The following is a 25,646-nucleotide window of genomic DNA, read 5'->3' as shown; positions in this document are numbered from 1 at the left end:
CAATCATTCCTTCTGGCCCCATTTATGCGATATGACCATGTCCATTTACAAAATAGACAAACGTTTACATGCCAACTGTGTCAAAATCAGACTGTAGATGCAGATTTTCTTGTTTTGGCTTACGCAGTTAAATGCTACAAACCAAAGCGCAGTTGTGTGACTGGGCCCATGGCCTCAAAAACTTCTGCATTCAGAGCAGTATAAAACTGTATGTAGTACAGATCTCAAAGCAGCATATTATATGCCCATGTGCACGAGCCCGTAATAAAGCTGTGATGAATATATGCAGGTTATACAGTTTATACTGTATTGGCAGTGTCAGTTTGTATTACAATCATATCACCTAAACATAAAGAATATCTTCTAATGTGCACATTATATTCACTGACTGTCATAACCATATCCATATATCTTCCGAGCTTTATTTTTTGGATCCTCCTGTTTCTCCAATTCACATATTTGTAATCTCACCTGTGTGCGAGGGGCAGTAAGTCTCAGAGTGCATGGCCTATTTTTCAGTAAATCTTCAGGTGGAAGAGGAGAGGGACTTGGAGATGGAGGTGACTCATCTTGTTTTTTACTTTCTTGTGGCTGGAGTTCCTCCTCTTCTTCCTCTTCCTCTTCATCATCTTCCTCATCGATCATTTCAAATTCCTGGAAATCCTCCTGAAAGGTGCAGATAGCGCGGGAAGGATCGCATCTTCCAAAGCCAAGTCCTTCCTAAAAGGGGGAGAATGGTCGCAGTATGGTTATTTAGATTTCAAGCTATTTAAACCTTAGAAGAATAGGAGCAATTTAAAAATGAAAGGTAAAAATGCCAGTGCAAACTGTCCACAGATTATCAGGCTCTGATGTGCAGTTCACATTCAGAAATGTGGCTAAGAATAATAGATTTCCATGAAATGGATGCTTTAAAACTATAAACCAAAGCATTTCCAATATAAAACAGAAAAAAATGTGTATATAAACCCTAAATCTGTTTTTTTAGTATATTTAGCATCATGTCTTACTGTATACAGAAAATTCATTTTGTTAATCTAGTGAAACATTTCTCACCTGGAGATCGTGCCACTACAAGCACTTCCTGTTGCAAGTTGACAATGCTAAGCCACTGCCTCACAATTAGAAACAGCTTTAACAATAAAGAAGCCCACTGGCCAACTGAAGGAGCTTGCAAGGCAGGCTAGCAATGCTGCTGCTCATTGTGAGGCAGTGGCTTAGTGTTGTCAGCTTGCAACAGTAAGTGCTGTTACTGGGAAGATCTTCAAGTTAAACATTTTGCAACATATTTACAAAAACAATTTTGCTTAATGTAGAAATTAGCATTATACAAAACCTCACATTTTAAATGCTGCCATTTAGGATGATGTCACTGCTTTAACAATTCAGTGGTGTTGTTGGCTCTGCACAGACAGCTGCCATTTTAGTTTCTGCCACTAAGGGGCAGATTCAGTGCATCCTCACTGTATTTCAAATATGTTATGTTGGAAGATTCTTCTTCTTCTCCTTTTTTTTTTCTATCCTCTTTCTGGAGTTTCCCCTACTCTTGTTTTTTATTTTTATGTAAATTGTCAATCTCCTCTCTGAACGTCAGGGGCTTTAATGTTCCACACAAGAGAAGCCAAAATATTACCACTTGCACAAATGACAGACATGTTTTGTTTTTGTAGAAAACTCACTTCAAGAAAGGTAAGACCCCTAAGTTGTGTAACAAATTAACCCAGTCTCAAAATCTAAGGGGGTGTCAATAGTTTTTCAAGATTCCTTCTGCTTGCACATTTTACAACAGTTGGTGAACCCAGAAGGGAGATTTATTCTTCTTAAGAATACATTTTACAATGCTGTATACACCTTGGCTAATGTATATTTTTCAAACCATTTTCAGGTGCAGTTCTTCTCTCTCCTCTGCAACTTAAGATATGTTGGCCACCATAATTTAATACTGGGGGGATTTCAACTTGATTGTTCTTCTGGTCAGTTGACAGCTTCTTTTGCTTCTTTGTCTAAGGTAAATGGGTTTTTAACGACCTACGCCTGGTCGACGTTTGGTGTATCCTCCACCCTGGCGGTCAAGATTACACCTATTACTCCTTTCTCCATGACTCCCTTTGTCATATAGACGATTTCTTAATCTCCCAATCACTCCATGATACTGCTCCTACCTCACAGATTGGTCTTCATTTCTGGTCTGATCACGCACCCATAAATCTGACAGTAGGCTCCGCACACCCCTCTCCTAGACCCTTTTCTTGGAAATTGAATGATAACCTTCTTTTAGATGCAGCTTGTAAGTCTGCCATCTCTCCATTCAGACCTTTGTTCAGACCCATCATACTGACGTCACACATTCCTTTACCAAATGGAAAGTATTAGAATGTGTCTTACGAGGTATTTTAATGCAACAAGGAGCTGGGCTTAAAAAAGGAAAAGCTTCTAAAATCATATCCCTATAACAACCCCATCTAAGCTAGAAGCGATACACAAATGCGACCTCCTCCATGCCACTCTCGTGGACCTTTCTAAAGACATGAACTTTTTGGGTCTTTTTTTTAACAGTGCTCACTTATTGCTCTGGTTTATTAATGTTTTCTGGGTTTATTAATCTCTACCATTCTACTAATAAGATGCAGTCAAACCTTTTCAGGATTTTTACACGGCTCTACATAACATCTTTTCTTGCCCTGATTCAACTTCTCTTTTGATCTCTGAGGACTCAGTGAGACAATACATACAAGAGATGGCCCTCCCCACTATAGATGAGCAGACTGCAGCATCATTGGAAGTGCTCTTTTTAGAGGAGGAAATACAACACACTATTAAAAAGTTGAAATCTGGTAAGTGTCTGGACCAGATGGTTTTACCCTTCGGTTTTACAAATCATTAATTTAGGTTCTGACTCTGCTCCTAACCAAAACATTTAATTAATCGGGTGTTTCCTAAAACGGGGAAAGATCATCCACACTACAGTAGCTACAGACCTACTTACTTACTTAATGGAGACCTGAAAGCCTTTTCTAAGACTACTGCTGATGGTCTTGCCCCATGTCTGCTTTTGGGTTCTTTGTAGGACTAAATCTTAAGGTGGCACTGGTTTGCCAAATTTTGACTAAGATGGTTTGCTGTAATATACTTGCCGGCCGCGAGCTATCTGCGCTCCAGCGTGGTACGCAGCGGCTGTGTCACGCAGACCATTTCCCTATCAGAGGGGGAACTTCCCTGCGATCCACCGTGGAACGCGGAAGTGACGTCACGGCCGGGTCGTCACTTCCGGGTTCGCGCACTATTTAAACATCCTGTGAACGCTATGGAAGCGTTCCACTATTGAGCTTGATGCTCTCCACAAGCCAGGACCCACACCGGGAGATTCGCGGACCCCTCTCTGCTTTGGAGGTTCCTCTGCCTCTGTCCTGTCCACAGGAAACCGCAAGTATCTTAAGGAGTCTGGACTGTGATACTGAACTTTAACCCCACTCAACCCCTTTTGGAACAGGGAGCCATTGTACTGGGGCTCTGACGAACCGATGGAGGTCGGGGTAGTTCGAGGACCATTGACTCCCACTGAAAAAGCCAGAAGACGTGACAAGCGCCTGTGCCTCTACTGCGCCTCCCCCAACCACTCCGTCTCGTCCTGTCCCCAGGCACGTCGCCAGGATGAAGGTAACCTTCTCCCCATCTGTAGAGTCACCCCTACCGTCACTCAACCTCACTCTTACGTCTTTCTCTCATTAACTTTGCAGTGGGACCAAGAGAGGATCGTCGCAGAGGCTATGATTGACTCAGGAGCTTGTGGCAACTTCATAGACCACCGTCTAGTCTCAAAAAATAAAATACCTATTATAAAACGAACCACCCCTCTGTCTGTCAGTTTCTTGGATGGAACAACCGCTCCATCCGGACCTATCTGTTACCAGACACAACCCCTTCTAGTTACCTGCTCCAAATCGCATACCGAGGTCCTATCCCTAGATGTCATCTCCTCGTCGGTGTTCCCTATTGTATTGGGGTTACCTTGGCTTCTTCTACATCAACCGTAATTTCTCTGGCAGGAACGCACTAAAGGAAAACTGAGTCATTTGCACCCGCTTTACGTTGCTGACCTAATTGGGTTATGAGCTAAATAACCCCTGTAGGGTCCATCCCTTTCTCTTAAGTTTGTGGCAGATGATGCAAGAACCCCTCACTCTCGTTTGAGATTGAGAGAGACGCCTGGGGTTCAAGCCTGATTGCCATACCCAGCCCTAATTTAAAATTGAGCCCGCAGCTGTGATCCTCTTCGCTATAGCAGACCCTGGAGCATTACATTTGCTCAGGCTCCAAGAAGGGGCTCTGTTGCAGTGGAACAATTTATGTCACCACCTACTATGCGTTCACCACATTCACCTCTCACACAAGCGTCCTTGAAGGCTTGGTACCATGGTTATACCAGCTATAGTATGTCTACCATTCCTGGCCCATTGATGCCTCTATTTGACAAGACAGCATTGCTACTGGGACTGTAGACTGTATATTTGGAGGGTTACACTCGTTTTACATGGCCTTTAGCTAAATATTTTTTTGACCCCTCTACTGGAAAATTCATATACTCATGAACCTCTCCCCTTTGGGCTATTAGTTGGCTTGAAACAGCTCAATTGCCGTCTTATAGTGGTTTGCTTTGTTGTACGGGTCTATTCAGTAATCGTGGCACAGGGACCTGGGTAGAACGATTTTAAAAGAAGATTGGTTTATGGCTTTCTTTATCATCTGCCTCGTGTTGCACACAGGAGTATATTATAAAATTATATCTTGGTGGTATAAAGACCCTGTTTCCATTTACTGTGTCTTCCCAGAGACACCAGACACCTGTTGGGGGTGTGGGCAGGACAGTGGCATGTAGTTACACGTGTAGTAGAACTGCCCTTTAATACAGCCATTCTGGTCCCAGATTTTTACTATTTATTTTGATCTATATGGCACTGTTATGGCCCCCACCCCTGAAATTGCTCTCCTATCTCTTTACCCTGCTTCCAAAAGCATCTGAAACAATCCCTACTTCAATTAATTGTTTCCGCAGCCCATCAAATTGCCCCTGCTTTTTGGACAACTGCGCCTAATGTATCTCACTGGGTCAACTATATGATATCATGTGGATGGAGGAGCTATTAGCTATAGATTCTGACACCTATGATACATATTACGATACCTGGGTTGTCTGGATACATTACTCAGCCTCTGGTTCTCTCAGGCCTAAACTCTAAGTTAATTTTGGTTACTGACTGACTTTACTGGCCTAGTTGCAGATTATTGTGTTACATTGAGCACCCACCCCCCCTGGGCATCCCTACCTCATACGCCACCTTTCTTATCCTTTTCTGTTCTGTCCCTTACTTATTGTTCTTGTTTTCTCTTCTAACCTCTTTCGTGTCTTTTCTCACATATAGTAGTTCAGAGCTAGGCTCGGGATAAGTAAATAAGTTACTGTTACTGGCCTCATGGAGTTATGACAACAAATAGTGACTTTGAGGCATGTACATTACTTAACTTGGTCATATCTATTTTGTTTCTACAAATGTTTTGCCAGTTGTCATGTTTATATGAACTAAGTCCTGGTATTTAAGTTTTCACCATGTATGATTGCTTATCTCGAAACATTCTTTACTGATGTCCCGACATGCTTGTTCCATTAAGTTCTCTGTATTTTTCATGTACTTTCAAAAATGGATTTACTCATAAAAAGGTATGTATATTGTAAATTATACAAAGCTATAACAAGGGACTATGAGAGCAATATAACAAGGCAGCATTTACATTGTAGAGGAGCGTATAGCCTTAACTTCTACATTGAGAAACATGCATATGGTGCCAAAAATACTGAAAATAATCTTTGATTTTATATACACTGAAACTTCATACTCTTTTTTTTTTACAATTCCATAACAACGTCCTGAGGACAATACCAGTCACATTGTGTATGATTTAACAAAAGGCTGGCAAACAGACTGGCACTTCAATTCACTTTATCAAGACAAGCCAGTAATTTACTATACTCATCGTTAAATATTTAACTATATTATATAATTATGACAAACTGCCAATCACCTTGGGATAACTGTGTTCCATGGAAAATAACACAAATGAATGGTAATTTCCGACCAGAGAGCTTAAACATAGTATATTGGTCACAGTGATGGGTCACTCTTTCCGTGGTGGTCTTGATCCAAATAAATTTTCAGAGAAAAATAGTTTGTGGGGCAAGCCATTAAAACTTGGGACTATTCCCGGAAATCAAGGATAGTTGTCGAGTATGTAAATGTTTTCCTGGAGATAATCCTTTTAATAGGACTTTGAGATGAGACACTCAAAATCTGGCTGCACTCACTTTAATGCCTTTATTTTGGACCAACGCCTTGCTAACAGTATTCTCTGGCTGCCAGTTGTGTAAGTCAGCAAGATATGCCAACTGGAACTCTTCCAGTTTTTTGGTAGAAGAAATCAAGAATGTTTTCGTTAACCTTGCTATATCCTATTTTATGGTTTCCTTCCTATCCCATATATATATAATATATACAGTATCTCACTGAAGTGAGTACACCCCTCACAGTTTTGTAAATATTTTATTATATCATTTCATGTGATGACACTGAAGAAATGACACTTTGCTACAATGTAAAGTAGTGAGTGTACAGCTTGTATATCAGTGTACATTTGCTGTCCCCTCAAAATAACTCAACACACAGCCATTAATGTCTAAACCGCTGGCAACAAAAGTGAGTACACCCCTAAGTGAAAATGTCCAAATTGGGCCCAATTAGCCATTTTCCCTCCCTGGTGTCTAGTTCTCTGTAGTCATACGGTGGTTCTCCATTAATCATGACATTTAACACTTAGCACTCAGAACTACTTAGTAAACACTGAATAAAACCCTTCAACTGAAATTATTAGAGAAATGCCATCTGTTAATGGTAGTTGATGTGCTGATGAAAGCAGAAAAATACTGTGGGTAAGATAGTTAAAAGACTGAGAAGTGCAGCAATCAGCAAACGCATTTAAAGGACCAGTAAAGTATTACAGAGCAAGTAATGTAATTTACAAACATGTATACATTACTGGCCATGTAAGAGATGACAAAATCTGCTTGCCTTGGAAGCTGTGAATGCTACCTCATACAACATTATGTACATGGTATGCACAGTATGAGGCTTTTCTAGCAAGCATACTGAATAATTTTTTCAACACATTCCATTCTTTGCGTTGGATGTGTTCTGTCACATATAACTTACATCTACTGCACCTAATACTTGAATCAAAAAATGCAGTACAAAGTACGAGTGGGGGGTGGTCTGCCATTTTTGTCTGAAACTGTACCTGTCATTTGCTGTCAATGTCATGCCTACTTCTCTGCACCAATCCAGGACCCCCCGGCATTCATTCAAGTCATTCACATCAATTCTGAAGTGCATTGGCCTTCTGAAAATCACCAACTTGACTGACTCTATTATCCATGTGCGACAGGGACCTAAGGTTGTAAGCTCCTTGAAGGCATGGGCTGATGTGAATGCGCACTTTACACTGCATGTAAAGTGCTGTGTAAATGGTTGGTGCTATATAAATATCTGTAATAATAATAATAATAATACTGTAATTTATTTGTAGGACAGTTACTCAGTTCTGGACAGGTACTGCTGGGATTTGGGCAGCCATATTCTTTAGTAAGTTATCCAGAAAGCCTACCTAATTTCAAAAATGTACTAATGAATAAATCAACAATATATATCCCGTGACATCAAATAGATGGTGTGATTTACTGTGGTGTCAATCAATCTTCTCGGGATTGTCAATGGTATTTTTTTGTGATTTGAGTAGCCATCTTCTTTAGTAAATGAACTAGAAAAGCCTAAACTAATCTCAATAATTTACAGAATCTTAAACAAAAATATGTATCATATGGTGCATGGAAAGTGCTATGATTTATTGTGGGGGTCAATCAGTCTTTTTGGAACTGCTAATAGTGGGGTTTGTGTGGTTTGGGCAGCCATCTTCTTTAGTAAGTGAACCAGAAAAGCCCAAAGTAATCTAAATTTTTAACAGAATCATAATCAAACACATTTACTGTATCATGGGACACAGGAAAAGTGCTGTGATTTATTGTGGGGTCAATCAATCTTTTTAGGACTGCTAATGGCGGGATTTGTGTGATTTGGGCACCAATCTTCTTTAGTAAGTGAATTAGAAAATCCTACACTAATCTCAATCATGTAGTAAATGATAATAAAAATATATATCCTGTGACTAAGACACAGCAATGATGGCAAAATGTATTCATGGGGCTGTCACTCACTTCTAGACTAGTAATGCAAGTATTTGGGGGATTTGCGATGCAAACTCTTGACTGATTACTGTCTGTAGCTTTCAAGTCAACTATTTCTTTTTTTGCTATTTATAACTTTGATGCTGTTCACCAAGCAAAACTATATGGAAATGAAAGAAAACAGCTTACCTGAATAGATTTGCATGATTGTGTTATAAATACCATGCAAATTACTATTATTTCATTAGGTTGTGGCATCATAAATAAAGGCAATGTTGTTGGATGAAAACTGTATTTGGGTTGTCAAGAGAAATTTGTCAGGTTGGCAAGGGAGGGCCCGCAGACCTGAAATCCCCATGTGGGCTTCAGAGTGCCACTCCATCCCCGGTTGTATAAGATGTCAGACATTTATGGTAGTAGTTAAATAAAACCGATATGTTTTTTTAAATCATAGGAGGGAAATGTGTGCAGCAAACATACATATGCCACTTATGCTACAACACCTATGCAACCCAGGCAACATTTTAACTCTTGCAGCTTATCTGGCACATGGATTTTTTTCAGTAAGTGGCACATGGATTGTTGCCATATTGTGTATGTGGCAACTATCTACTTGTCACATAGCATAGGTAGCAGAGGTATTTTGGCAACATAGGTACTACATGGATTGTATTTACTTCTGTATGTTGTTGGTATGGTATAGAGTGTGTGTGGACATTTTTCTGGTTATGTCAGTATGGTATTAATTGTGTTAGCGGGCATTTTTATGATTCTGTTAGTATGGTACTGATCATGCTGACGGACATTTTTATTGCTATGTCAGTATGGTACTGATTATGTTTCTGTGGACATATTTCTGTTGTGTCAGTGCGGTACTGATCATGTTTCCGTAGATGTTTTTGGCTGTGACAGTACAGTACTGGTTGTGTCTCCGCAGAGCTGTTTCTGCTTCTGATTGTGTTTATTTGGTTATATTGATGGTAAATACGTTTTGGTTCTGTACGCTGTATGTTGCTTGGGGCGGGGTGGGGGGCTCAGGGGCATGAAGTAGCTGGTCTGGAAAGAAGTTTAAAAATTGCCCTCATAGCCAGTAGCGCATGGACAGGACCTCAACATTAACATTAGTAGGAGAGTGGGAACTGTGCTTTAGCTGTTCTACCTCCCAAGTTCCACTTCCATCCTCAGCCACGCCATGCTTCCTTTCCTGCCACCACATTTAACCTCAACTAGGCAAGAGAAGCAACATTTACCACAAAACAGCCATTGCATTACTACCCTTAGACCTTCTCCCAGACACTTCCCTGTCCATTCCCCTCCCACTTGCTTTTCCCTTATTTTGGACCACATATTACATGTTGCAGTCTGCTCACAAAAAATGCTTTCATCCGGAGTAGTTGTCTGTCTACCATTATATACATTGTTTGTTTAGCGATTGAAACTTGTTGAGTTTTATATATCTGCATTCGATTTTTTTTCTTGTCTCGAGACACTGTTTATACTTTGAAAACTTTCATAAAAATTACATGCTTAAAAAAAAACAGCCATTGCTCCAGGTCAATCTGGTCCAGGACTCAAGTTGGGATTAGAAAACGAAAGCACTGCCACAGAGAGCACCAACATGGTGCATTTGTGCAGTGTGGCCAGGTATATTTACTGCCTGTGTTTCACATTTTAAAAAGAAAGACTGAAGCCTTTTTTTACTTTTGGATAAAGTAAGGGAGGTTATAACCCCTGTCAGCTTTTTGTTGCCACCTGTGTCCCATAGAGATTTCCCTACACTTCCTGTCTGATAGCCACAACAGGAAATGAGTGCAAATCCCTCCAAACAGAGGGAATTCCCTAGTGGTCACGTTTTGGATTCAGTTGCACTTTAATGCCAATATCTAACTGTGTTAGGTTCACAAGAAGATGTTATGTTTGCAACTAGTAATGCAGTATTAATGGAACAGGAATACAAGGTAATGTATTAACAAGTGCAGTAAAAATGGTTTATTTACTGTGCAAGGCCTGGAGTACTTAAAGACACATCCATTATCCCAGCTGTTTCTCTCCTTTTCTCTTACTTTCACCCTCCCTCTCACTCCTGCTTGCACTCTTTCACATTCTCTCTCTCCCATCACCCCTATTGCCTCTCCCTATATTCCTCTTACTCTCTCCCTCATTTGTATTTTCTCCCCCCGCTCACTCTGCCAAAATATTGCTTGTTTGATGCCTTTATATTGTTACAATTGCCCATTTGTTGATCTGATATTGTCACAGTTACCCATTTGTTGATCTCATATTGTCACAATTGCTTATTTGTTGCCCACATATTGTCAAGATTGCCCATTTATTGTCACAGATGCCATTTTATTTGCTTTTGTGTTGTCCAGTCAGTGCTTTTCTTTATTAGACTATATAAGGCAGACGAACGCCTTCAGTTCTGATCCGCAGCGGATCCATGCACCGTTGTGACATCCGTGTCTGTTCCGTGTTTTTCCTCCGCAAGAAAAAAAACCCTGAAATTACGGAACCCATGTTGGTCTATGGGGAACTGGATGTAAACGGACATGTATTCATTTACATGAGATTACCTTCAATCTAGCATGGTCAGGTCAATCAAAACAAAACTCTGATCTGTTTGTTTTTCTGGACCTGACCTAAGGCGGGGGTAACTGGATGTAAACTGATGCACATTCATTTAGATGCGGCTTTTCAAGACTAACATCGGGCTTCCGATCAGGTCCCCCAGAAAAATTGACAGGTGGACCTGATCGAAATGCCTGTGTGAAAGGGGTCTTAATATATAATGCCTCCATAATACAGTACAATGAGTGAATACTCTCATCTTAGGACAGGAAGTGTGTTACTGGCCAGATCACATAGTCAAAATAAAGGGAAAAAAGCCTAAAAAAAAATGAATGCAACCACCACATCTAAGGACTGATAAGTGCAATATATTAAATCCTGATTGAACCTTCTGTTCTTATGACTGTAATGCAGTTTTAGCTTTTATTACATACTATGTGGTGCAGCAAGGGGTAAAACACCCTGGTGTGTTAGAGATTTGGATCACTGCTCTCACTCCAAGCAGCAGCCTGGGTCTCCAGTAGCCTTATGCAACTTTCCGCGTCGTCATCCATCATACACTGTTCCAATGAACAGAGCAGCTGTTGGACATAAACAATATGGTTTTAGGTAAATAAGCAAGTGTTGCTACTAATTGCCAGCACTTTCACAATTATGCTCAAATGTGTGCTGAAATGTTCCAAAACGTGAACAAAATGAATCAGCCAATAATGTAGAGTTCTTCCATTGTGGGGCAAACGATGACTGTAGACATTTGAGATCTTAAATCTGGAGTTATATGCATATTGTCACTTTTTTTGGTATTCTGTCTATATTTTTTATATATTGAGATGTCTGCTGGAAAAGTGAACTTCAATTTTTCTATTATAGTATGTCAAATCCTTTAATCACTGCTTGTGATAAGCTGATTAAAATAATCTGCTCAAGCAAAAAATTGATTCTGATATTCTGAAGAAAAGAACTTGAAGCTAATTAATTTAAAAGTGCCCTAGCTAAGCCGGATAAACTAGGACTACAGTAATTACTTGTAGCTTCAAACATCTGATAACTCTGCACATACTGTAAGTATGTAGATGACCTTGACAATTAGTAATTGTATATAGCCAAAAATCACACTGCAATACAGGAAACATCTAAAGACAGGTCTAAGGAAATCACCATAGCCAGAGCTGGGAGCTCATTCGCAGTACAGTAATACCTTGGTTTACAAGTAACTTGGTTTGAGAGTGTTTTGCAAGACAAGCAAACATTTCTGAAAAAATTTGCCTTGATATACAAGCAATGTCTTGCAATAAGAGCAACATTTTGTAGAAAAGAACCAACCGAATAAGACTGTAGCAGTGCGAGCGATGTGTCTGTTTAACGACAATGCAATGTCACATTGGATAGATTCCTTGTTAAGGTTTCACAAAATGAAAAAGATTCCATTGAGTCAAGAGATATCAGTGATTCCGTTAGTGATAGTGAAAGTCGTCCTACACAATAATCTTTCTCTCTCTCGTCCCCCTCACACCAGCCACGGAGGTACCGGTAATTGGCTTATTTTTCTTTATATTTTGTACAGTATTATATTACAGTACAGTATTATAATCATTTTTATATGAATATTTTTGGGTTGTGGAACGAATCATCTGAATTTCCATTATTTCCTATGGGGAAATTCGCTTTGATATAGAAGCGCTTTGGATTACAAGCATGCTTCCAGAACGAATTATGCTCGTAAACCAAGGTATTACTGTATATCTTCTAGTCGGCTTTACATACTGTCAGTCCTTTTTTAGTGAGCTGACAACAACACAGGGTCGATCATTCACTGGCTCCTTATGCGTCCCCAGGACTACAGCCAATGTTCCTGCTCTAACCTCTGGCATTGCTGTGAAAGGCTGAGCTCCTGATAGATGGAGGGTAGATAATGCAGTATCTCTCTGTCCTACAACACCTATAACATTTTCTACAGGAATTTATTGAGAACTCCATATATTAGAGAACCAGTTCAGTAGGTGACATCATGACTGACAAAACTCAAAACCGAAGGTAGCCTGTCACAGCTTAACTAGATCTTCCTGCCTGATTTCCTGAAGAGCTGTAATGACCAGGTGGGGATCTAGCTCTGCCCTACTCCATGTAAAATAGAGTGTTCTGCTAAAGGCTTGTTCACACCATGTCCATTGAGCTTCTTTTTTCTGCACACCACTGCACAAGTATAGTGTGAACAGAGCACATAGAAAACAGTTGTTTTCTATGTGGCTATTCACACTATACAGTTGGGGTGGTGTGCAGAAAAAGTAGCTCAATGGACATGGTGTGAACAAGCCTTAAAGTGTTGGAATTGGATATTGGAAGTCCCAAATAGACATGTGAAATATTTCCTTGCATTAGAAGGTAGTGGTATTTAGAGCTCTAAATTAGCTAATTTAAAGGGTAATGATAGATGCATAATATAAATAATAGACCAATGGGCTAACGCAGCAGTGTAAGCTAAGAAACACAAACGTTGAACAGTCAACAATCAACCTGGACAATACAATTGCTGGATTGCAATTAGAATTACCTTGACCATTAGATGGACCTTGAAATCAGGTCTTAGGGTTTCCCCCGAGAGCTCAAAGTTGTTCTTTAAAAAGTGGCCTAATGGAGCTAAGCGAGCGCCACCGACCCTTGTGGTCAAGCGACATCTCAAAAGTACAAAAGCTGTTCTTGGACGGGAGAGCCCACGGAACAAAACAAAGGGCATCCCTCAAAGACATACCCAAAGGAAAAAGGTGAAAGGGGGGGAAAGGCAGAAGGAAAGAGAGGAGGGAAGATAACGAGTGTAACAAGAAGAAAGATCTAAGATCTCCAAATTTTTAGGAATTTCTTATGGGAATTGGCTAGGTTTACAGTCAGCTTTTTGGTAATCATAGTGCCTGTACTTCTATTCTTCACCTCTTGGAAGTTTACAGCTGGGGATCTCCAAGTTTGTATAGTTGCAAATATGGGTAATCAAAGTCTGCTGGCATCTCCTGACGTGATGTGTTTATGCAACAGGGCTTCCCACAGGTTCTTCGCAAGGTTGCAATACAAAACTGTATTAATTAATGCATACACCCGGACCCATAGCCTTTTAACCTTGCTGCACTCCCTCCATATGTGAACCATGGAGCCCAGTTGGGTGCAACCTCATAAACAGTGAGCGTAGATCAGAATAGTTTTATGTAGTCAGGCAGGGGTATAATGCCATTGAAACTGTACTTTATATGAGTTATTAAGCACCAGGACATTTCCCAAGATAATAGCAGTCATACGCCAGATGTCCATCCAACTGACTTTGTTAATAGGCAATCCCAACTCCTCTGCACATTTAGTTTGATAAAGGGTTGCTGTGGTGTGCTTTCAAATTAAGTCAGAATAGGGGGGGGGCATTGCACATAGTGGCGCAATTGGATGTAGTGAAAAAATTCCAGATGAACCCCTGGTTGATGGTGAGAGTACTGATATTTCAAAGTCCTACTAAGTGCCGCCATGAAAACATTTTCCACACCTGGAGGGAACAGCGGGCAGTGCAGTAAAAAAAGAAGAGGGAGTTGGGAATGTTATGTATTTTTTCAATTTAGAGGATAGCTGCCTAAAAAATAAAATACTCAAGCATCAGGCCCTTTTGATTTGTGCTTAATTATTTCTAAGGGTAGTCACAACCACATTTCTACAGATACATACTGTAATAAGTCTGTTGCCTGACAGAAAGCATATGCCTGTCATTATACACAAAGGAGACAATGTACTAAAGTAGTTACGGTGCTGTCACTTTAATTTTAAATCTGACACCTGGTCTGTCTCATGAGTAAAAGCATCAAGCTTAATACATAACCATGAAAAACAAAATAAAAATAATAAAAGTAATAATTAAAAAAAAAAATCTAAATATATTTTTAATTAGCCCACTGGATTAAGTTACTAATGTGTAGTTACTAATGTGTATTAAATATGCACATTCAATCTTGCAATGTGTGATTACCTAATACATTAATGGTAATACCAGTGCTGAGTAATATCTTTATAAAGCTCCATTATTACCTTGTCACAGTGATCTGAGTCATAGTTCAGTCCAATTCCACAGTCATCTGTAATTTCTGACAAATCCTCATCATCAAATTCTTCCAAACTGATGTCCTGTGATGGCCTAATGAGCAAAAACAGTGACAGCATGAAGAACCACAAGCTAAAAAAATGACAATGCTAGATACAAGGATACATGCATTATTAACCCAATGGGGGGAATTTATCAAAGCAATTGCAACAGTTTTAGTCTCTTAGATCATTTTTTTTTATGTGGAAATCTGTCTTTCAACATGTGCCCCTGTTTTGACCTGAGCTTGCACTACTTTTCCAACTGCACGTGTTTTGCACCCGTTTTCATCAGAGCTTGCACTACTTTTTCAACTGCACGTTGTTTGCACCTTTTTTCATCTGCACTTGTTCTGGGCTGTCTGAAACTGGAGCATCACCTAAGAAAACAATCACAACTTAAGAAGGACTTCTTCAAGAAGTGACAGTTACGCTTTTTGCCTGGAGTTACAAGTCTTCTTTCCTGGAGTCTATTAAACCTCATTTATCAACAACATTACACTAGCATCATAAATCTGGTGCAAATATATTCAAACACTCGCAATTGCTTTGCTAAATTCCCCCCTCTGTGTTTAAAATTACATTGATATATTGACATTTTCTGAACAGAACAGGTGAAAGGTCGCAGAAAGGTGTCACTGATTTTACTTCTGTTAATTAATTATTAATAATAGGCTATGAGTCAAATCCCCTTCTGTGCTGCTTTAAAGACATACCTTACAGGAGAATTATGAGGCGAGTAAAAATCACTCAGCCTCATAGTTCTAGCCGACCTGTGACAATTAAACTGTCACAGGTCGGCTCAATAGATCGGGAAGTAATCAAACACATACCGTTGCTCGCTCACTTCTCGATCATGCCCCTGCAGAGAGCCGTGACTGTCCCCCCTCCCCTGTCCGATTCTCCAGCACTGACTGGCGGAACGGATGGGGGAGGGGGTGGGTACAGCTGGCTCTGCCTCTAGATAGGCAGAGCCAGCTGTCACTCACGCAACTGGGTGGATCCAGACAGTAATGTCGGAATCCGTCCCGGCTGCGGCGTCTCATTTTACCCCGAGCTGTAGCTCGCGGTATACTGAACTTTGGGTGACGGGAGGATGCTAGTTTGTGTCCTCCTGTTACCCTTATGAGGACTATGGGGAAAAGCCCTGACCCCATAGTTCTCCTTTAAGTGATGACTCTTGATCCGCTCATCTTCTTCTTTAGAGTAGTTTTCAGGAGTCCCTCCAGCGCTGGTGGCGGGCTCTGATCCAGCGCTGACTGCTGTGTCCCGCGGTGTCTGTGCGCGTGCACGCTGCTGGGCTGCGTGCATTGAGTTACTCTGTATCTCTCCTCTTCTCCCGACCGAAGATCTCTTCTGCACATGCGCCCGCCCCATGATCCTTCACGGTCGCTCGATAATCTTCAGATCTTCGGACAGGAGCAAGCGGCCCCTGCCACACAATCTAATTCCTACTGTTCCTATGTTTTTCAAATTTAAAATGTAATCCCACCACCCATTTAAAAGTTAAATGAACTATTAAAATATTTTTACCTTTTATTAAACTAGAGGTTTGTGTTCCCTGTCAATAACAACTCCACTTGTGCTTGTCTTCTAGACATTCACCATGTACAACAGATCCTATTTATTTGCACCAGGGAAGACAATGTATCACTCAGCTGTAGTTTCTCAAATCATCTCTGAATTCATGCTGACACTGTCCTTCCTTCTGGAGGGGGGCTACTTTTGTTCCTCATGGTCCCTGTGTGTGTTGTATAGTAGCCACCGCTCCAAGCTCGTTCCCATGATCTACTACAATCTCATGTTTAACACACAGGGACCATGGGGAACAAAAGTAGCCACCCTCCAGAAGGAAGGACAGTGTCAGCACCAAATCACAAAAGATTTGAGGATCTACAGCAGAGTGATACACAAATAAGATATATTTTTGTTAAAGAGGATCTTTACCTATATCTTTAAACTAACAACAAACACACCTTTTGAAATGTTTAGTAATGGCAATCTACAAACACATACTTCTAGATAATTGCCGGCTTTGTATTCTTTGCATACCTCATTTCTCTTTTCTTCCTCAGACTTCTGACAGTGGTCATGTTTACAAAGGGCAGATTACTAGCTCTCCTATTACAATCAATAGTATAAAGTGCAGGAATGGGGCTGAAAGGGTGAGAGTGTGGCACCACACCCCTGAGATTGTAATGACACAAAAGAACAATAAATGTGTAAATTGTTGAAGCATCCCTGTTCCAAACGTACCATTCAGACCCTTATCACCAGCTGAGATAATTTATAAAAGTGGTGAAAGGAAAAATAAATCACAATTTAAAACAAGACTATTTCATCACTTTTGGTTTTCATTCATTTTTCTACCAGGAGGGGAATTTTACAAATATGAAAGAAGCAGACATTACTTTTTTAAATGGTGATTTTTGCTTCCGCTCTATATTTTTTTACTTAACTTTACTGCATACCAAATGGTCTATTTAACAGGGAAAATTGTACTGCCGTGTGTGTTCATACAGGAAAAAAAGCAAGCTACTGCATAACCCCCAACACACCAAAACCCAGAGAGAGCTAAAGAAGAAAAGACACCAATCACAGACATGAAAAACAAATGCATGTAGTAAAGCAAGAGATTAGTCTGAGCAGACAGAACACTTTGATCTCAGACACGAAGCGGCAGCCACAAAACAGAGGATATTTGTAAACCTAAATAATGCTGTATATGACAGCACAGATACAAGAAGAAAAAAATTTGATTTCATCCTGTCTGATGTTTTTATGATGTGCAAAATACAACATCCAGATCATTTGCATCATTATCTGCAATGCTTCTCATTGGAAACATATTTTAATTCCCTACTGAGATCCATCAACGAGCTGCAAGGAGGAAACACAACATGAAAGCATCTGATACCTGGCAAACACAGTATGTGCTAGAGCAGCAAAACACAATTTACACACCTCATATACTGTATGTCATCAGACATTTATTATTATTATTATTATTATAATAATAATATATAGCAGCAACAGTTTGCACAACGCTTTACAACATATAGTAAAGGGGTTTCTAAACGTCTTGCTGCACACTTATAAATAATGTACTTGATCAGTTTTAATTGTTGCAACACTCTATTAACAGCGGACAGCCAATCATGTTGTTTTCTGCCAGCCAAACATATTTCTCTTTTCAGCCATTCCAATCAGATGCGCTTGTCAGTTATTCAGGCAGATCTGATCGGAAACGCAATGTTAGTTAGGCGTCTATTTACATCTGCTTACCTCCGAGTATAAATAACAGAAAAGAGTTACATTTTTTTGAACCTAAAAGTGATGGATTGGGCACATGTCATTTTACATCTGGCTGTCCATCGACCTACCATGGGTCCGTTCAGTTCATCTTGTGATGGAGGAAAAAACTGAATGAACATGGATGTCACAAAAGTTAAATCTGTTCCATACTGCTCTAAACAGCAGGAGATATGTGCACAGATCCCCTGCTATTGGGTGTGGACGGGCACCCTTGTGAAAGGGCCTATTAGGATAATGTGAGTACTCTTACAGAAAATCTGTAGAAGTCAGAGCCCAATGCCCACAGTATTTACTATAGCTGTTATGTCAGGTTTTGCCTTATTCTGTTAGTTTGTCAAAGGCAAATGATCTTCTAACCCTGGACCAGCATAGCTTTTGGTTCTAGAGTCAGTATGGAAGAGAAAGGTGAGGAGGCTCCCAGGAGCAGATGCTAAGTTACAGTAGTGAGATGAAGTAATCCTGCTAACACTGGGACTCATTAGTATACTGCAGTAAAAGCAAGCCAGGATATTTCCAGCTCTTTTAGCATGCTAGTTGTCACATCTTATCTAGAAAGATCAATCATGCATAAGGTACTGTAAGCCAAGGAGCTTGACAGAGCATGCTGGGACTTATAGTTTCAACTTTTACAGTAGTTGGAGATCTTGAAGTTTCCTATCCCTGGTTTATAACATCTTTAAAATGTAGAGCTTCTGATAATAACCATCAGTTAAACATTGTTTTCCAATACAGTATAAACTCCAGGATTTTAACCACACTGACTCTCTGTTTGCCTGAGGAAGGGGCCGCATGGTCCCAAAACGTTGCTAGAGGTGTTTTCACTTGGGTCAATAAACTTATTGACTTGAATACTTGGAGTGCTGGTGACTTTATTATTTGTACGTTTTTGATGGAGGCATCCGTTGTTGCTGCTGCACCCGCCCTGCTGCATGGGCATTTTCCGGTCAGGAGTGCGATGGGATACTTGGACTTTTGATCACACTGCAAATGTAAACTGCTCGTTTTGGCCTACGGAACAGAAAAAAGAAGAAACACTCACCTTATCCTCGATCCTATGACTGCTCACCTCTCTCATGGTGTGTCTCCGCATCCTCAAGTCTAATGCAAGTGAATGGACTTTGCATAGACGTGATAACATCAGCGGGACTTAGACCCCCGGAGTCCATGGGAGAAGAGACTGCAGGGTCCGGTCTGGCAGCCAGATAGGATCAAAGATCGGATGAATATGTTATATATACTGTATATATATATATATAAAAATATGAAAAATAGATAATCCGCGCTTCTGGAAAAGAGACTAAAGTGGAAATATGTATTGTAAATTAAGACCTAAAGCAGCTCTAAAAGAGAATGGAAGAATCCTTTCAACGAAAAATATATATCAAAGCGCTAAAGGTATAAATAATATGAAACTTAGTGCAACCAAGTGATATAGTGAAATTAGGGTTTAGGCGGTCTAGCCCTAAACCAAGTGATATATCTTACATAGGATCATGAAAGAAAAAATTAAATTCATAATTCAATTGTGCTGTGGAAAAACAGATAGTGATTGGGACAATAAAAAAATTTCAACCACTGTGTAAAGACATCAAATATATAACAATATATGAACGATCCACACAAAAAAAAATATATAAAAAAAACATTAAAATAAAGTGTTCAGGGAAAAATAAACGTAAAAACTTAAAAAACGTGTGCAAAAGAAATTGTTAATGATATATATTGTTGATGATATATCTTTGTTAGCAGTGGTCCGACAGCCCCTCTTGGGTGGGTACTCACCAAATGGAGCTGGATCAAAGGCTTTTATTTAGTGACACTTGAGCCTGCAATTGTGCTTTCAGACTTGGACCCAGTTGTTTCCACTCTCAGTCCCTGCAAGGTGGGTGTTTGATTTTTCTCCCTTGTAGCGCTGGCTGTATCCCAAAAAGTGAAGCTGGATCGTCTCAGGCACAGTGTCAGCAAAACTCCTTGCCGTGGTCCCGCAATATTTCAAAAATGAAAAAAGGAGAGAGCCCTCATAGTGTAGCGAGTAAAAACATATAGCTTTATTACAAGTAGTAACTTAGACAGGCAAAAAAATCCGGCAGGCACAAACAGCTCAGGAACAAATTTTAAAACCCTTGTGTGCAAATCTGGCGTCTACCCTCTTTGACGCGTTTCGTCAGTTGACTTTTTAAAAAAAAAAGTTTTTACTCGCTACACTATGAGGGCTCTCTCCTTTTTTCATTTTTGACCTTTAGCGCTTTGATATATATTTTTCATATTTTTATGAAAAATATATATATATATACACATTGGTATGGCTTTCTTTTTTGTTACAAGCTACTGGTCTAGCTTAGTCATTTCTAGTGTCTGTATAGGGATCCACCAAAAAGGTTTGTTTAGGGTACTAGTAATTCCTAGACTAGGTTTAGGGTGTCAGGTGATTTCTGTTCATTGACTCCTAAAAATAAACCCTGCCTGGGTTGTGCCTGTAATTACTCATTTCTGAACACACTGGAATGACTACCCTATTGTACTAATCAAGATCAATGAGTCTCATTATAAATATTCAAGCAAATAGCTGTAAGCCGATTATGCAGCCTCAGTCTGGCCACATTCACTAAGTGAACATCAATGAGAACCTATGGATTCATCCTAACACCATATATTAACCACTCCAGCTCACTTTTTGACCTTCAGATGGAAACCTTTTTTTTTTTTTTTTTATACCCTTCCTTAAATAATAAAAGCACAAACAGATTGATTTCCCTTCTTTGTGACAGGTTTACTTTAAACATAATTAATTAAATGATTATAACACATGCATTAGGCTAAATTCACAAATACTTGTTTTCTTCTTCCCAGCTGTTATTTTCTTGATACTGCAGCTTACATTGCTCTTATCTCTAAAGGCCTAACTCACAAAGGTGCCTAGAATGCTTTATTTAGCCTGCTATGTGAACAGTGATGTCTAAAAGCCGAACTCCAGCCTTACTTTCAGTCTTGCACAGCTGGGACCTTTTCACATGTGCATTAGAAACTGTAGCAAGTCAGGCAGAGCCCACCTTATTTCCTGGCTGGAGGACTTCCAGAATCATCTATCCCTTTCCTTCCCAGCTGAACTGTCCCTGGCCTGCCCCTTTTATCTATTGGATTTCACTTTTGTCAATCATAGAGGTTCGGCATAACATGTCAGCTTTACCTAGAGCATCTTGCTGTTTTTAGGAAGCTATGTCAGCCCTCCCACCAGCTATGATCTGCCTACATTGCATAGAGAACATCCCCTCTAGGCTAAATGATTATCATAATCAGATTATAAGGTGGGGGCACCCATATGTCAGTTTTTATAGGTCATATTACTGTTTGATAATTGAACAGTTATAGGTAAACAGTTATCACAAGATAAACTATTGAGTGGAGGTAAAAAACTTACATTGCTTATTGAATTAAGCCTACGACAAGGCAAATTTAAGGGGTTCATGTTTTGGTGCGCCTTACATAAAACTTGTAAATATCAATTGTTTTTTACCTGTTATGTTTTTCTGGACCACGTTCGAATTTTACAGTTAAAGGAGAACTATGGGGTCAGGGCTTTTCCCCATAGTTCTCCTTAGGGTAACTGGAGGACACAAACTAGCGTCCTCCCATTACCCTAAGCTCAGTATACCGCGAGCTGCCCCTCCCCTGTCAGGGCAGAGAGCCGTGACAGGATCAAGAGGTGAGCGAACGCCGGTATACAGGTGAAACTCGAATAATTAGAATATCGTGCAAAAGTAATTGCAGTAAGTGCTGCAAAAGGGGCCCAAACCAAGTACTGAGTACATATGCATGCTTGTACTTTTCAGAGGTCCGATATTGTTCTATGTACAATCCTTGTTTTATTGATTGCATGTAATAATCTACTTTTTTGAGGTTGTGGATTTGGGGTTCTTGGGGTTTTCATGAGCTGTAAGCCATAATCATCACAATTATGACAAATCACGGCTTGAACTATCTTGCTTTGCATGTAATGATTCTATCTCATATATTAGTTTCACCTTTTAAGTTGCATTAGTGAAATAAATTAACTTTGCACGATATTCTAATTATTCGAGTTTCAACTGTATGTTCGCTCACCTCCCGATCTACTGAGCCGACCTGTGACAGTCTCATTGTCACAGATCGGCTAGAACTATGAGGTGAGTGAAAAGCACTCACCTCATAGTTCTCCTTTAAGCTAAGGTTGGCATATTACTACAGCTTCCTATATCTCTGGATCTATTCATGATTTTGTCATGCTGTTTTTAGTAAAGGTAACCGCTGCTGATGTAATTTTCATCATATGCTCAGTTTGAATTGTTCAGGTTTGTGGTAAGTGAGGAAAGCAAAAACCTTATGTTGGAAACAAAAAGGTTCATGATTTCCAGTTCCAACAGTGAAATAAAAACAAATATATGTGCCACTGTAAGAAATGTATATAAGCTGAATGTATTTCTTGTATTGATATATACAAAAGAAAACAAATGATCAAACAATGAAAAGAAATAGGGCAATCAGGAAAAATTACAAGAAGGATAGAGTAGAACGAATGATTACAGTTACAACCAGAGAGCTTGCCATCATATGACCAGTAAAATGAAACCCAATATAATGTAAAATAATTAATATCATAGATTCACTTAATAATTGTACGACCAAATCAGGTTCTGTTTGTATTTAGAGTGCCCTGACATCTAGGCCTGAGTCGCTAGACATTTAGGTTCCTGTGGTCCACGTCTACTTTGACAAATTAAATATATCCAGAGAGGACATTATTAATAGGTTTGTTCCATTCTGCCTAAGAAGGCCATAAAAGGATCCTTTCATTTCCATGTAAGCATTTTCCTAGCATGTTCTAGCAATATCAATAGCTACTTAGTTTCACTCAAAGAGCAATCAGGCAGCCTTTTGGAGACATCAGAAATTCAAACTTGGAATATATGAATTATGGACCCGATGTCCAGGATTGCTAAAAGAATATGTTCTTTGTGGCATCTGATAGTTTAAACATATGGAGTACCAAGATTGTGGCTTTGTGTGGCTCCACTCATGTGGAGTTCATCTTCCCTGCATTTACTGTAATGCCCTTATTACATCACTCAGAGGATTGCATTGTCTGAATTCCCCAGACTGATTAGATGGAGCTAAAAATTCATAAGTCTTGTGTGACAGTAAAGACCATTTCCATTGACTTCATTGTGAATTCAAGAACATTTACTCTGTCTATAGAGCAAATGTAATTAAGCCAGATGACATGCAAGCCTACAGTAGTGAGGTAGTGGCCAGATTTTCAATCCCATTTTCAATTTTAGCAACAGATCAATAGGTAGCCAAATCCATAATCAACTTCCTTACATCAATACACTATATTTCACACGGACAACTAATCGGCAGTGGTGCAGCATTCCTTCTGCAGGGATGTGACATATACTTATAATTGAATACATAATGCACAACAAAAATCAGACTAAATGTACCCCTGCAAGTACAAATGTTATGTATAGAATTGAAGCTAAGCTGCCATGACCTGACCTTGACCTGCATGCTTCTCTCATTTTAAAAAAGATCTAAAATATCTAGAGGATATGACTATTTTCCAGATTGGAGCTAGGGGACCTAATTTGGCTTTCCATTTCATTTTATTACAGAACTATGGAAAATGCATACTGTGAAGCTGGGAATAATGGCACGTTAAAATTTCAGTACTCATATTACGAAATCCAAACAGATCAAATTCCCTGTATTAAAAAAAGGAAAGAGATGTAGTTACACACAAAAGATTGAGGGGCAAATATCTGCAAAATTAGCAGACATTATTTACAATAAATAATTTGGTTTTTGCTACTCTCTTTTAGGATTTATTATTCACATAGTATTAACCTCAAATGCTACTGTTAAACAAATCCCATGTTTGCTAAGTAGTATATACCAAGTAGTGGCCACAATGTCCATCCTTGAGAAAAGTGTTATATGTGGTACTGGAATACAGGAATACAGAGAAGGACACAAAAATCCAAACTGATCACATTTCCTGTATTAAATAAGAAAGTCTATTTTGTCACATAGAAATGAATAAGGTGCAAACATCTGTAGATAATTTGTCTTATGTGCTACTCCCATGAGTGTCTTCTATGTAGTATATGCCCTACTATATACTTTCACCTAATAGGCATACATCTAGCTTCTATATGGACATACAAGGGAATACATTGAAAAGTGTTCAAGTTTCTAAATCTCACACATTCTACATTTCTCCATCTGGTCAAGTAAAGTTAAGTAGTTCAAGAGAAAGTTCACCAGCTATAATATCCCAGCGGATGCTGTTGAGCTGCTTTACCCCTTAAGTTTTATATTTCTGACACTACAGCAGTGTGGCCTACCTACCAGATCTTCTGATTGTGCCTCTACTCACCTTACAGTTTTTAAACCTCTGTGAATGGGTATTTTGTTTTGTTTTTTACATCAGACAGGTTTTGTATTCCATATAAGTCTATGATAATGCAAAATCTGCTTGAAGCAGGTCAAATAGAAGTCAACTGCACCTTGTCATTTCATTTTCAATGATCTCGGAAGTGTCTAAAACTGATGCCATTGACACATGACCAATGCCCGTTGACACAGGCCGTTTACTTGACCTCTTCAAAAAAGGCTACAGCTGATGGGCGGACCTAAAAAGACAACATAGGTCAAACCTTAGGTAAAGTGGCTAGGTAGAGCACTCTCCTTAAAGTGGCACTAAACTCAGGAGTTAAATCTTAAAAATACATTCAAGTACCTTAACTGTTAACAAAAATGTATCTTATTTGTGTATCACTCGGCTGTAGATCCTCCAATCATCTCTGAATTGGTGCTGACACTGTCCTTCCTTCTGGAGGGTGGCTACTTTTGTTCCCCATGGTCCCTGTGCGATTGTAAAGTATCCACCGCTCCACGATGGTTCCCGTGATGGACTGCATGTTTAGTTTACTAATTTGTATTGAGATTGAAGTCCATCACGGGAGTGAGCTTGGAGCAAGCTACTGTTAGGGGATTTTGACATAAAAAAAGAGATTGAGGACACAAAGTTCTCAATCTCTTTATCAGCAGCCCTAGCACTCAATGAACAGGAGAACGGAACGATCAGCAAATATTTCACATATTAGCTAATGGTCCCGTAGCTCTCCTCCCCGCACCACCCCGCTCCAGACTTGGCCTTGTACTGCTCTCTCCTCCCCACTGGGTGCCAGCAAATGGATGAGCTCTGTGTCCCCTCCAATCCCACCGCAGCTTGCAGCAGGCTCCCAACGGGGAGGAGTGAGCTGCAGAGCCAATTTGCAGCAGGCTCCCAACGGGGAGGAGTGAGCTGCAGAGCCAATGTTGCAGCGGTGGG

General features: G+C 39.8%; 1 protein-coding gene across 1 annotated transcript in view; it reads right to left on the bottom strand.

The window, feature by feature from the left end:
* MAPK8IP2 (mitogen-activated protein kinase 8 interacting protein 2) overlaps window positions 1-25,646 on the bottom strand; it is a 53,204-nt gene that overhangs the window by 20,776 nt on the left and 6,782 nt on the right. The window contains exons 2-3 of the mRNA XM_018564421.1: window positions 14,909-15,014; window positions 472-720 (exon numbers count right to left, since the gene is read on the bottom strand). Coding sequence (XP_018419923.1) covers window positions 472-720; window positions 14,909-15,014 — 355 coding nt within the window. The remainder of the gene's footprint in view (window positions 1-471; window positions 721-14,908; window positions 15,015-25,646) is intronic.

The sequence above is a fragment of the Nanorana parkeri genome, unplaced genomic scaffold, assembly GCF_000935625.1.
Source record: "Nanorana parkeri isolate BGI_ZX_2015 unplaced genomic scaffold, ASM93562v1 scaffold749, whole genome shotgun sequence".
Taxonomy (NCBI): domain Eukaryota; kingdom Metazoa; phylum Chordata; class Amphibia; order Anura; family Dicroglossidae; genus Nanorana; species Nanorana parkeri.
Note: the sequence above shows the minus strand (reverse complement) of the source record. Positions and strands in the feature narration are given on the sequence as shown.